The 15127-nt window shown below is 38.7% G+C and overlaps 1 protein-coding gene across 2 annotated transcripts in view; it reads right to left on the reverse strand.

Moving 5' to 3' along the window:
• Positions 1-6567, reverse strand: part of LOC106881951 (uncharacterized) — a 29539-nt gene extending 22972 nt beyond the window's left edge. For both annotated transcript variants that reach the window (XM_089366023.1, XM_089366022.1), the window contains exon 1: positions 6403-6567. In XM_089366023.1, coding sequence (XP_089222149.1) covers positions 6403-6501 — 99 coding nt within the window. In that variant the 5' untranslated portion in view covers positions 6502-6567. The remainder of the gene's footprint in view (positions 1-6402) is intronic.
• Between the last annotated feature and the right edge of the window lie 8560 nt (positions 6568-15127).

Genomic DNA, 15127 nt, shown 5'->3' on the forward strand with positions numbered 1-15127 from the left:
CATCCAATTCCTTTATTATGAATTTGAACTGGGAGTTTGAGTCATGGTGAATCTTTCATTAGCTGATTACGCAACCATGGATGCCACCCCTATGGATGTGTTGAAGTCACTCTTTTGATGGAGCTTGCTGATCTTGACCGTTGGTCTTCTAGGATTTCTCCATTCAACATCAATGTAAGAAGCACCATCGACTCAGTTGAGCTCTTCCACTACCTCTTCACAATCCGCTATGCTGCAGTCCCATGACTTTGCTATACCTTTGGTACAGTGGTTGAATGGGGGCTATGCCTTGCCAAAGGGCAACTTGTAACTATGCAGGGTACAGCTGTCAAGCTGTGAAGTATTTTCAAAATACATACATACTTATCTGTATATATGGGAGAATTTACGAAAAAAACAACAGACGAGGACAGGTGGTGTAAACAACAAAAGGATGTATTAGTTTAACGCTCGGGAATACAGAAAGTCTTTAATGTTTCAAGCTACACTCTTCAACAGAAAGAATACGGAGAAAAAAAATTGAATGTTTTGGTCAGCGATCATACATATATATATATATATATATACATACACATTTCAATCATTGTTTACTCCAAACAAGTCAACATAGCATTTACAGATTAGACAGCGCCTACATTCCAACAAAAAGAAGTAACTACCAAATATATCCATGATCAATATCTCACACTACTAATTTCCTTAAAGCCAAACCCAGAAGATACTCCTTTTAAAAACATACTCCGGTAAACAAGAAAAATCAATATTTTAACATAGAAAAACAATGTGTAGAAAGGACAGCTTTGCAGATCAAAGTTAAATTAGTTTACAATATTAAAACAATACCCATCAGTGCATTAGTCTCAGTTCTAGCTCATTAAAATTTAACGACTTTCTAATCAGTAACTCCAAGTTGGAAACGATTTCTAAATCAGGGTGAAAAAAATATATAATCTACATGAAAATCTGATGCAAAAAAAAAATGCATATTTTAAAAATGGATTTGTAACCATACTTTATCAGTAATCAATGTCTTCTGAATTCATGCATATATCATAGCTGCAACTGTTTATTACAACATAAACCAGTATTGAAGTCTACAATTACTGGAAAAACACTACAGCTGTATTAACCCATTTGCAGCTACCTGATTATATAAGAATCTGACTAACATATCATCACAGAACATCTATTCTCCACACTGGCATGGGTTTGACAGGAGCTGGCCAGGCTCCAATTACGTTTTGGCATGGATACCCTTCCTGATGCCAACCACTTTTACAGAATGTACTGGGTGCTTTTAATATGGCACTGGCAAACACTTGTACAAGGCACTCCTACCTGTACTCTAAATTCTTTGCCAACTTTCACCTTACTGATAGCATCCCTAACCATTCATTTATCCCTAGCTTCTGCATTGCCCACCAGATAAGGGAGCGGGGAACCCACTCAAAGGGCTTTCTCCATGTCAACAAAAGCCAAATACAAAGGTTTATTTTTGGGTAAATCTCTGGCAGTGCCTCACTAAGAAGATAGCAGCAGTAGTACTTCTCCTTGGCACAAAACCAGACTGCATCTCATCTAGGCTAACTCTCTTCCTAATTAAATCAGCCATGACCCTTTCTGTAACTTTCATCACCTGATCCAGTAATTTGGCAACATAAATAAACACAATATATTTCCATTATCATCATCACTGCTTTAACGCCCACAGGGAATTGTATCAGACTGCCAGAAGGGAAACTAGGAGACAGGTTTACTTAGCCAGAAGGAAAGCAGATAAGAAAAAATTTGCCAATGTTCTGCACCGTGAGGACCAAAGACTTGAAGTATTTCGTGTTGCAAGACAGTATGTGAGAGAGAATCGTGATGTAGTAGGTGAGAAATGTGTCAGCTTGGATGATGGCTCACTTGCACTAAACGAGGCTGCAAAGAGAATGAATGGGAGGAAGAGAGTGTGCTGCATGTTGATCCAACAGAGGGACCAGCTATCCTAATTGACCGTACCTTAGTAGATAAAGCGATCAAGAGTATGAAGACAGGGAAAGCCCCCGGCCCATCAAGAATCACTGCAGAGATGCTCAAAATCTTTGGCAGTGTTGGCTATAGCCTAGTTACCCGTATAGTTAATCAGGTGATACACGAAGGAGTCATATCCAATGACTGGTGTAGCAGCACAATAGTCAACTGCCACAAAAGTAAAGGTGATGCTCTAGACACAAACAATTACAGAGGTATCAAGTTGTTGGATCAGGTAATGAAGGTCACGGAGAGGTTCATAGCCCAACAAATTAGGGAGAAAGTCAGTTTAGATGAGATGCAGTTTGGGTTTGTTCCAGGAAAAAGCACCACTGATGCTATATTTCTGGTAAGACAGCTGCAGGAGAAATACCTAGCCAAAGATAAACCTCTGTACCTGGCTTTCGTTGACATGGAGAAAGCCTTTGACAGGGTCCGCCACTCCCTTATCTGGTGGTCAATGAGGAAACTAGGGATAGATGAGTGGTTAGTGAGAGCTGTGCAAGCCATGTACAGGGACGCTGTCAGTAAGGTGAGGGTTGGCAACGAGTACAGTGAAGAATTCCGGGTAGAGGTAGGGGTCTACCAAGGTTCAGTCCTCAGCCCCCTCCTATTTATCATAGCCCTCCAGGCAATAACAGGAATTCAAGACAGGATGCCCCTGGGAGCTCCTCTATGCTGATGACCTTGCCCTAATTGCTGAGTCACTATCAGAACTAGAGGAGAAATTTCAGGTGTGGAAGCAAGGACTAGAATCGAAGGGCCTTAGAGTCAACCTAGCTAAAACCAAAGTCCTAATAAGTAGGAAGGTAGACAAAATACAAACCCCTTCAGGTAGATGACCCTGCTCGATCTGTAGAAAAGGCGTAGGTAGAAACTCCATAAGATGTACCCAGTGTAAGCTATGGACACATAAGAGGTGCAGCAATATCAAAGGACGGCTAACTAGCAAGATAGTTTTTGTATGTGGCAGATGCTCAGGAGCAATAAACACTGAAAATGTGCAGAAAACAACCTGTGCCACACTCCAGGGAGAAAAACTAGAAGTAGTTGATAGCTTCCGCTACATAGGTGACCAAGTCAGTAGCGGGGAAGGGTGCACTGAAAGTGTAGCTGCTAGAATAAGAATAGCCTGGGCAAAGTTTAGAGAGCTCTTACCTCTGCTGGTGATAAAGGGCCTCTCGCTCAGAGTAAAAGGCAGACTGTATGACGCATGTGTACGAACAGCCATGGCAGTGAAACATAGGCCGTGACTGCTGAGGACATGCGTAAGCTTGCAAGAAACGAAGCCAGTATGCTCCGATGGATGGGTAATGTCAGTGTGCATACTCAACAGAATGTAAGTACCTTGAGAGAAAAGTTAAGACCTAAGAAGCATCAGTTGTGGTGTGCAAGAGAGACGATTGCGCTGGTATGGACATATGGCAAGAATGGATGAGGATAGCTGTGTGAAAAAGTGCCCATACCCTAGCAGTTGAGGGAACCTGTGGAAGAGGTAGATCCAGGAAGACCTGGGATGAGGTGGCGAAGCACGACCTTCGAACTTTAGGCCTCACCGAGGCAATGACCAGTGACCGGGACCTTTGGAAATATGCAGTACGTGAGAAGACCCGGCAAGGCAAGTGAGAGTACACTGCCACTCCTATAGTAGGCAAATAAAAATGTTGTTTTGAACATATGATGAGTATGGAGGTTAAGAAGTTGGGTAGAAAAATGTCATAACTCTTTTCAGTATTCAGACAATGCTATCAAATGTAATGTTTATTTAATTACACTGTTTTTAATTAATCCTACTTTATCTCATAGCTTTGAGATTTTGAGGATGTGATTGCTTATTTTTAGAATGGCATTGTAGGATAGGTGGGAGAGGCTGGATCTGGCTGGTTTGAACATAAGACAGGTAGAATATCTGAGTCAGATATGGAAGGCTTAACTGCTAAAGGGTTAAAGATGCAAGTGAGAGAAGCCTAGGAGGATAATGTTAGCTGATAAGAGCTAATGGATTTAAAGCAGAGGAACACACTGGACAATGTAGTCTTAAGATGGTGATATGGATGGAATGTTTTTAATCACAGGTCATCTCTATCAGCCATGTTAGGGCTAAACAATAACTTACCTATAGAGACATCTTACTGGCAATTTGGGGTAGTTAAATATCAAAGGAGTGGGTGTACTGAGTAATTGTGGTGGCCACTATTAGATTCATACTAGTAATATGACAAAATTCTAGAAGCCTGTTGAGGTCTGCATCAGCAACAAATAATCAATGATATAAGGAAAGAAGACTGATGTTTTGGGCTACATGCTCTTTATCAAGAGAAGAAAAAAGCCTCTGTGTTGTGGTTGAAATCTATCCTGAACTTGTTTTCGTCACTGTAATTTCATTTATTTAAAACTACTACACTTCCTATAGTAATGAGATAGCACAGTAGCATTTTTGATTACTCCTTATACTATAAGTGGATGGCATGTTTGTAGAGTTTTTAGAACACTGAATAGAGGACCTCTGTCCTGGTTCTCCAAGTGCTACTGAGGGAATTCTTTTGGCATTGCTTAAAACCTGTCCACCTCAGCAAAACTGAGATTCTGAAAGCACAATGTCTCCTTCCCTCTCTCTCTCTCATTCCTTATATATGCAAGATGCTCCCTTTCACCCTTGCATGCAATTTTTCTCAAGACATTCTCATCACCTCTGCTGCTGCTGCTGTAATTAAATGTGAGCACAACTGCATAATTCACTAGCTTTACCCTGATACCACTTATCCTGCTCATGACCCAAGAACCATTTCATTTGTTATTCATTCCTTCATTAATACAAACCTCTCCATTCACTTTCTCTCACCCTTCTTTTTCTGCATTGCCAGTCATTCCCTACTCTCCCCACACCTCCCAAATTCATATGTATCATTGGTCACCTCTAGCCACTTATCCATCATTCACTACATCCAGCCCTCAACTCTACCCAGTCTCTCAAGTTGTTACCTACTCCTCCACACTTACAGCCATCCTTCATTACAATCATCCCCTACTTTTATCTCTACCCACCCACACTCCCTGTTTTGTTCCTACTCACTTTTATTCACCTCATATGTTGAGGTTCCAAAAAAAAAAAGTGTACTAAACGAATATAGAAACAAAAATTTGCGCCAACAAACCGGGGAGGGGGGGGGGTCTTCAGGATAATTCACAAAATCCGATTTTAAAAACCTATTTCTATTTTTTTTTAAAGTCAGAGAGCCAACTAGTAATTACCACCCAAGTAGTAGTGTTAGATCGACAGTCCTAAATACAAATGGTTCTCCGTTGGTTTTGACGATGAGTAATTCAGTTGTTCAATCAAGTGAATTATCTCCTCATTGAATTAAGATTCGAGCGACGGGCACGTGTATTTTTAATAGTTTTCAGGCGAAATGAGTGACATAGTTGTACCTTTAAATTACAGGTACGATTCATTCGACAGGCTCCCAGTTCCTGTCAACCTTATTTTACTCACGAGGCTATGGGTCCATATGTCAAACAAGGGTAACGGACCCGAGACTCAAGCGAACTTTATGACTACTTTGACCATGCTAAGTTAGATATTCATACAGCAATTTACTTTACACATTCCATCTGCTTTTCCTGTTTCATCCTTGTTTATTAATTCTATGGATTGTCGTTTTAATATTTTTCAAGGTAACCTCTACAAAAGAGGGGTGTTTAGCGATAGGATAATTTCATCAGACGTTTCCTAGCTCAGGGTTAAATTGGGACTAAGCAACATACATTTAGAGAATCAAAAGTTTAAGTATTTAATCATACGACAGGAAAACTACTAATACACCTAGAAATGTTCAACAATATCAACGACCCCGTTAAAATACCGATTACTAATTAATTTAATAAACAAAATAACAGCGGTAAGGAGGGAGAAAGATTACTGAAAGTTCCGTTTCACCCCACGTGGCAATCGGAGCATTACACATTTAAACACGTGCGTAATAAGTAAAGTGATGAGTTTTATGCTACATCTCTTCGCTTAAAACATATTCCTGGATATATTAATATTACAGACATATAATAGAAATACTTCATTTATTTTTTTGCTTATTTGGTTTAGTTTTTGAGTCTGAAATTTTATCATCTGCAACAAGTAATGTGTTTCCCTTTTGAAGTGATGTTTAAATGAAATAGAGCGCGGAATAAATTACGTATTACGATTTATATAGTTTAATGTTTTGATTTTGTGTTTAAACTATTACTAAACAATAATTATAATAACAAATGATATTATAATGATCTCAATACTAGCTTCGTTACAACAGAACAGGACTGACCACATGTCGGCTACTAGTGACTACCTCAGCGGAAATAAACAAGAAATTAACAAATACAGGAAACACTTACGATATTAAAGCGCTTTCTGAATAAGTCTGCAGTCTCCTTGTTCTTTTCCTTCAGAAATTCATAAACTATAACATTAAGATCGACCTCTGGTTTAGCCATTACTACTCTTTTTTCTGCCTAGGCAGAAGACTTAACCAAGTTATCAAATGCAAAGTTTCATGTAACGGAAATAAGTTATAGTTACCTCCCTTTTTAATAAAGCATTCTCCAGTTAATTTAAACGTACTTTTCCTTCGCAACTAACACAAGCGGAAGTTGAAGTTGTTGAAGAATTTAATTAATCCTACATTCTGATTGGTCAATATTCATATGTTTTCTTTTAGGCGGCCGGTTTTAACTTCACCTTTGATCAGTCTGATTCCTTTCACGTAAAGTACACGTGTAGTACCAGGCTGGATATTTCGTCTGTACGTACCCAATGTCGGACTCCGTGAGACTCCCAAGTTATATAAAGCTTGGAAGGCCACCAGAGCGTCTCACAAAAATCAAAATTTTATATGTCTCCGCTGATTGTGAAGCCTTTTAAGTTGTACAGAGATACCTAGTATGGGACTTTTCCAGCAAATCTCCCTCGCTATCCGGAGCAACGCCTTTTCCATTCTCTCTGATGGCGCCATGAGAAATATTTATATATTTTGAGATTCTCCGTTAACCATTTACTAACAACATTAAGCTTTAAGTCTTAAAAAGAATCTGTAGCCATCCACTATTTACTTGCAGTATGGGACTTTACCGTTAAAGACTAATTTCCTCCATCACCAAGTCCTTAATCTGGAGTTGAATGAAATAAGGCACTGAAATACCATAATCTGTTGGTGAATTACATTTTTCAGCCTATGGCTTTTGAGACATTGGAAGTACAAGACCGCTGACACTCAAGTTTTCGACTTCATTAGTGTCCAGTCTCACTGAAGTCTCCAGCGCTTCTCCGTCTCGCAATCACCTGCGATTATTCTGTGAATGTTTTGTATCTCCTGATGCGATTTTAATTAGAAGAGTGTGCAAATCTTTTGATCATTTACTTACTATTTAATTTTGTAATTTTAGCAATTTTCCACCTGTGTTCCCCACCCTACTTTGTTGCTTCATACCTTCCAGAAATATGGATATTTTTGTGTGAAGTTTTCAGCAAATACGCTTCAGATAGTTTAGATTCCGATTATATCAGAAGTTTTTTTTTCTTGCGTGAGTGGGGAGAGGACTTTCGGAAAATTCACACGAGTTGGCTTGTTTCTTCATAACTTTCAGGAGAGTATTGTTTAAATGAAATTTGATATAAATACCTTTCAGCGTGTGTAGATTACAATTATATTGGAATTTAATATGAAAAACAAAATTGTTGGATTCGTCCACATACAAACTGACACTTTGAATGAAATGAAATTGAAAATTTCGAAAAAAAATTGTTATATGTGCCTGTATGTATGTACTCATCATTTTTTTTTTCTTTTTCACGTTAAATAACGGTATAACCGCAATTTACACATTCTGAAAAATTCATGAAAAACAAATTTTCATTTTCCCAGAACTTATGCGGAAACAAAGCCGACTCGCCTGAATTTTCCGACTCTTCATCCCACCCTAGGGAATATTTTTCAACACAATTTCCGATATAATCGGAATCTACTCTGTCTGAAGCGTATTTGTAGAAAATTTCATTAAAAAATATCCATTTTTCTGGAAGTTATGAGGCAACAAATCGGATGGGGCACGCTTATGGATGTATGCCGTAATTTTGTTTTTTTTTTGTACCATTTTGCTTCTAGCTTATATAAATAAAGAAAGCATACCATATTTTTGGTCAATATAAAGATCCTCACCCGGAAACAAAAAAAAAAAAGAAATTAACCAGCCTGGGGGGTTGTTAATAAGTGTGTGGAAAATGAATATGAAAAACAAAAAATGCGCGCTGACGACCCTGGGGACTTTCGGAAAATTCACAAGATCCGATTTTTCCGTTATAAATTGGGGTTATAAATTGATTATTTTTTTGTTACAGAATCCCACGTTTCTGGTTATGGAGGATCCGATTCTGAAAAAAAAAAAAAAAATTCAAAAATCGCATTAAAAAAATTTCATAGTGTTATCGCAGTTTTGTGAGATTTGGCTGTTATTTCTAGCATGTGGATAGCCTGCTTAAAGGCCTGAGGGTATATATTCTTTTTTTTTTCCTTGTTGAAACATTGAAATTTTACAAACAAATTTTTTTCAGAATCGTAATCTTCGCATTCCCCCCCCCCCCCACCAAAAAAAATTCCTGAAAAAAAAAGAAAAATGGAGGTGGGGGCGGGCAGGGTTGAAATTTTGAAAATGCGATTTTTGAAAAAAATTCTTTTTTATCGGAATCGGATCCTCCATAACCAAAAACGTGGGATTTCGTAAAAAAAAAAAAACTCAATATATATCTATTTTCCCAAGTTATAACGGAAAAATCGGATCTTGTTACTGACTCTGTCCTCGTGTCTACAGCTGCTATGGTTCCTGCCGGTGGAATTAGTCGGGTTCGCCCACACCTCAGCTTGATAGACGACGCCTTTGATTTCGCAATGGCCTTCTACTGAGCAACTGTTGCGGGGCTGTGTGGTAAGTAGCTTGCTTACCAACCACATGGTCCCGGATTCAGTCCCACTGCGTGGCATCTTGGGCAAGTGTCTTCTACTATAGCCTCGGGCCGACCAAAGCCTTGTGAGTGGATTTGGTAGACGAAAACTGAAAGAAGCCCATCGTATATATGTATATATATATATGTGAATGTGTTTGTGTGTCTGTGTTTGTCCCTCCAACATCGCTTGACAACCGATGCTGGTGTGTTTATGTCCCCGTAACTTAGCGGTTCGGCAATAGAGACCGATAGAATAAGTACTAGGCTTACAAAGAATAAGTCCTGGGGTCGATTTGCTCGACTAAAGGCGGTGCTCCAGCATGGCCACAGTCAAATGACTGAAACAAGTAAAAGAGTATATATATATATATATATATATATATGAGCGTGGCCGTTGCCAGTACCGCCTGACTGGCTCCTGTAGGATTTTCGAGCGAGATCGTTGCCAGTGCCCCTGGACTGGCTTGTGCGGGTGGCACATAAAAGACACCATTTCGAGCGTGGCCGTTTTCATGCGGGTGACACGTAAAAGCACCCACTACACTCTCTGAGTTGTTGGCGTTAGGAAGGGCATCCAGCTGTAGAAACTCTGCCAAATCAGACTGGAGCCTGGTGTTGCCATCCGGTTTCACCAGTCCTCAGTCAAATCGTCCAACCCATGCTAGCATGGAAAGCGGACGTTAAACGATGATGATGATGATGATATATTCCAAAACTTTTTTAACTTTCAGAAATGTACTGTGATCAATATTTTCTCTCGTCCAGTTTCTCTTGCCTTCGAATTTTGGCACTATTTATTTAATCAGGATGTAGTGAATCTTGCAGGCATGAAGTGGATTCGATCCACTATACCCAAATTTAAATTAACACTGCGTCAGAACTTTTCCCACGGTGGAACAATGATTTTGATCTGACAGCAGTTTAATATTTTCCAGATGCCTTTAGCTAGGCCGAAACAATGTCTTCACCACTTTGACCCTTTCTAACCTCTTCTACTCCATGAAAATCTAGAATAGAAATAACAAGACCACCAGCTAAATCCATTGTTCTCAGTAATATATCTATCCTTCTAGATCGTTATAAAAGCTAGGAAACCCCAAGCAAAATTTAGTTTTAGTCACCAGTCGGCGACGACTCAACCAGTAGTTACTTGGGGGACACAGAGCGAAGTAACTAGTGACAACTCAATTAGTTAGGGAACAGTCATCTACAGATATAGTCACAAGCAGGCAGCCACCTAAAGACAAAACCAAAGGGAGAAAGAAGTTTTACAACCAGCCAACTATGAGACAACTTTCCTCGACTCTATAACTATCACTAGCTCGCATCCTTTTCTCGGTAACATTACCCTATCTTTTTATCTGTTTACTACTACAAGAATGTGTACACACCTATACAGGCCGAAATTAACTTTCTTTACCTTGCATGTTTCAAGAACTGCATTATACGATTACACTAACCTACCCGTCGTGGTATGGCATTTATTAGAGTAACGGTAAATAAAAACTTCTTAAAAACTTCATGAATTGTTCATTTTGCGCATCCTGCAGCACATCGCTACAAACTAACAATTATCATTACAATTGGTGACACATCGACTACACAACACAAAAACATTAATCGTTACAATTGGTAATCTCCGACTTTAACATTTCGATACCGTTACAAGTATTTGGATCTTTCTGATTTGACGGGCGCCACTTTTCATTTGTTTTATGTAGTGTGTTAATCAGAAAGATCCCAGTATTTTCTTATTTTCCCTTCCTCTCTGTCTCTGATTCTTTCATACATAGACTCTCATTAGATCAAATTGTTTCATTATAGATTTCAAACATTCCAGATGTTCCTTTCTATATGATGACAATGGACAGTTTGCTTTCTGCGATGTGCTTTATCTATCTATCTATCTATCTGTCTGTCTATCTATCAACCTACCTGTCTGGCTGTTCATATATATATGGTTGTGTGGAAAGAAGCTTGCTTGTCAACCACATGGTTCCTCGTTCAGTCCCACAGCATAGCACGTTGGGCAAGTGCCTTCTACTGTAGCCTCGGGCCAACCACAGCCTTGTTAGTGGATTTGGTAGATGGAAAGTGAAAGAAGCCTATCGCATAATGGTAGAAGGTTGACGAGCTATATCAGTACTGTGTGTGTTACGAATAAATTATTATATATCATATAATTATATAAACATTTATATATATATAAAATTGTATTATCTCGCAGTTCCATTTCTAAAAACAAAAAAAAATCAAAATTGGAAATGACTAGTCCAATTCCTGGTACTTCTTCAGAATTCACCCCTGCTATAACTTTTAAACCCGTAATTTTTTTTCAGATCTATGTTTTCGATATTGGAGGTTATGATTTAGCAAAAAAAATAAATAATAATTAATTTCAATTACTTCCCCACCCTCCCAATTTATTTGCTTTGTTTACAGTTGACAAGACCTGCTGTTATGCACAAAATGACAGCTTTCAAATCCTTCTACACACGCACGCACACACACACACTTTTAATATTTTACTTGTTTCAATCATTGGATTGTGGCCATGCTTGGGCACCTCTTGGGTGTAATCAAACTAATCAACCCCTATCTATTTTTCAAGTCTAGCACTTATTCTCTCAATCTTTCCTGCCAAACTACTAAGTTTATGAAGATGTAAACAATCCAACACTAATTGAGAAACACATAGATATGTATACGACGGAGCTTCCACACAGTTTCTGTCTACCAAATTCACTCACAAGGCACTCGCCGGTCAGGGGTTATAGTAGAAGACATTTAGACATTTGCATGTGTGTATATTCAACATACATCAACAAATGCAATGCTTGGACACATCGTCAGCAGTGTATCCTGGGGTCACTGGATGTTTTAGGCCTTACAACATTCAACCTCATCCAAGGAAACTATGCATGTGTCCTCACTGATCAGCTCTTTTCAACTAGCGCCTTTTAGATGCTTTCTCAGCAGCCTCTATACTGTTTTTGGTGGCTTTTTTGCATGATTCTATAATGCTTTAAGTTTCATAGGCTTTATTCAGAATACAACCTGGAAACTCTCAACTGCCAACTTCCAGTGGCAAAAAACCTTGTTCACCACCCATTCTTAAACACCAACCCTTCTTATTCGGTTCTCTTCTTCTCTTGAGTCTCCTTTCTTTTCCCCCCTTGGACACAGTTACCTTCCAGTAGGACTAGCTGCCTTGTTATTTTGGAAAACAAAATGGTATCTAGTCTCAGCAAGATTTAGGTGATGTGTGCTGGAAACTTTAGCTGTTTCATCAAATCGACATCCATCACCATCTAGCATTGAGAAAAGTGATCCCACGTAGCTGTTCTTGGACATTCTGTGACAGATAGGATATGATATTTCCCTAACTTGAAGCAGAACCAGTTGGTGACTTTAACTTTCTTCCAAACCATTCACAGTGGCTGCGCAGGTTTAAAACTCATCCATGCCCATGTCACGAGTTACTCTCTTTCTCAGAGGATCCACTTCGTGCCTTACACTGTTGTTGTCACCATGGGGTCGTTCATAAAGACTCTGATGAGCAGTTGCCTTACTCATCTTGCTTTGTTTATCTTAATAAATTCATCATTGAAATAGAGAATTGTATACAGATTTCAACGCTGGTAACAACATAGGAAACTTCCATAAGGGGTGAGTCATATATGAAAGAAAACAGGAATTTAAAAAAAAATTAAGCTAATAAAAATCCTATGTGTCTGATTGAAGTAGTTCTCTTTGCAACCACGTTGTTCCAGGTTTGATCCCATTATGCACTTCCTTGGACAAGTGTCTTCCTCAACCTTTGTATTTATGTAAATGAGTTGTTTATTCTTTATTTTCACATACAGTAATCCCTCGCCATATCACGGTTCACCTATCGTGGTTTATTTTTAAAGTTTATGTCGATTCCTCCGTGGTGTTGTTTTGCATTTATAATAAAATAAATATACACAAATTATAAAAACAATATATATATATATATATATATATATATATATATATATATACAGAACTGTTTCTACTTCTAAATATGGAAAGTTTGCCTTTTCGGGGGAAAACAAAGTCTGTTTTTCGTTTTTATCCCCCTAAGTTCTGAGACATTTTTCATTGATGACACAACCAACAGCTTTTGGGGTTGATAGAATAAGAAGCAGTTGAGCACTGGGGTTGATATAATCAACTTACTCCCTCTCCTAAACATTTCTGGCCTTGTGTCAAAATGTGAGACAATTTGGAAAGCTGACGGAGTCGGTGTACCTTGCAGTATTTGTTCTGTGTTCTTAATTAAAACTCCATTGAGATTATTTCTGTTCACCCTTTCAAGGTTGATATATAAAGTACCTCACCAGGGGTGGATTGGTGGAACTCTTGTGCATTGGAAGGACAGCCTTGAGATATCAGTTCTGAATCTTTGTGTTCTGACAACACTTAGTGCTAAATTATATTTACCCTTAGTGTTTCCTTGAACAACAGAGGAGAAACAGAGACTTGCTGCATGGGCAACTGCTGGTCTTCTTTAAAAAAAGATAACCCTGTCCAGGCCTGTACTTTAGAGAACTTTCTAGATGGAAATCCATAGTCTCACAACAAAAAAAAATGCAGAGGAGTGGCTGTGTGGTAAGTAGCTTGCTTACAAACCACATGGTTCTGGGTTCCATCCCACTGTGTGGCACCTTGGGCAAGTGTCCACTATAGCCTCGGGCTGACCAAAGCCTTGTGAGTGGATTTGGTGGACGGAAACTGAAAGAAGGACAACATGATGGAAAAAGCATGTGGACTGCAACGAAAACTATGTTGAAAAATAAAGAGTATCTTGGTCAACCTATGCACTTTTCAGCCAATCCTTGCATTTATCTCAGTCACATTATGAAAGACTGATCACTGCAATATTTGAACTCAGAACTTAAAGGTTTATAATTAAATACCACAACTCCTTTAGTCTGGCATATTTATCATTTCTGCTATGCCATTGCTCTTCTAATCATAAATATTAAATATCTAGACATAATAATTTACTTCCCATTTTAGATATGTTACTTTCCTTATTCTTAGCTTGTCATGAATTTCACCAGCTAAACTTCATGTTTACTCTGTGATTTCCATTAATTGTCTCTTTGGTGTTTATAGAGTATGATGTGTAGGAGAAGACAAAGAAGAACGTTGTTCTTCCAAATTGGAAATGCATATAATAGAATATAAATAATTAATTAAATACACAATCAACATAAATAAAGAGATTTGGATAATGATGCTGAGGAGCAAACAGAAGATTAATTAAGAAGTATTCCATTGTGGAATGTAAAATTTCCCAGTTGTTAATTATAATTAATCAGCAAGCGAGAGAGAGAGAGAGAGCGAGCGAGCTGTCAGGCATAAAAATGACACTAGTTACACGAGGGTTCATTCAAAAATATATTTAGTATACATAATTAGGATAGATAATTGTGATCTCCAGTGAAGATGTTCATTATTAATATTAATGATGAGTATAATCATTATTTGTTCTGCTGCAAGAGATATGATTGCTATCAAGAGAATGATTAGTTGTTATTGCAGCTGTTGTTTTTGTTGATCAAGCAGAACCATGATCAAAGGTAATCCACCCACAGCAATTCCATCCACCCACCGATGCATGCATACATATATGAAATATGATAAACATAAAATGCAGTTTATACCATTTGTTCCCAATACACATTTCACCATTGTGGAGGTGCAATGGCCCAGTGGTTAGGGCAGCGGACTCGCAGTCATAGATAGGATCATGGTTTCGATTCCCAGACTGGGCGTTGTGAGTGTTTATTGAATGAAAACACCTAAAGCTCCACAAGGCTCTGGCAGGGGATGGTGGCGAACCCTGCTGTACTCTTCCACCATAACTTTCTCTCACTCTTACTTCCTGTTTCTGTTGTACCTGTATTTCAAAGGGCCAGCCTTGTCACGCTGAATATCCCCGAGAACTACATTAAGGGTACACGTGTCTGTGGAGTGCTCAGCCACTTGCACGTTAATTTCACGAGCAGGCTGTTCCGTTGATCGGATCAACTGGAACCCTTGACGTAAGCGACGGAGTGCCAACAACAAACATTTCACCATTATCTATCT

The sequence above is a fragment of the Octopus bimaculoides genome, chromosome 18, assembly GCF_046866305.1.
Source record: "Octopus bimaculoides isolate indiv1 chromosome 18, ASM4686630v1, whole genome shotgun sequence".
NCBI lineage: Eukaryota > Metazoa > Mollusca > Cephalopoda > Octopoda > Octopodidae > Octopus > Octopus bimaculoides.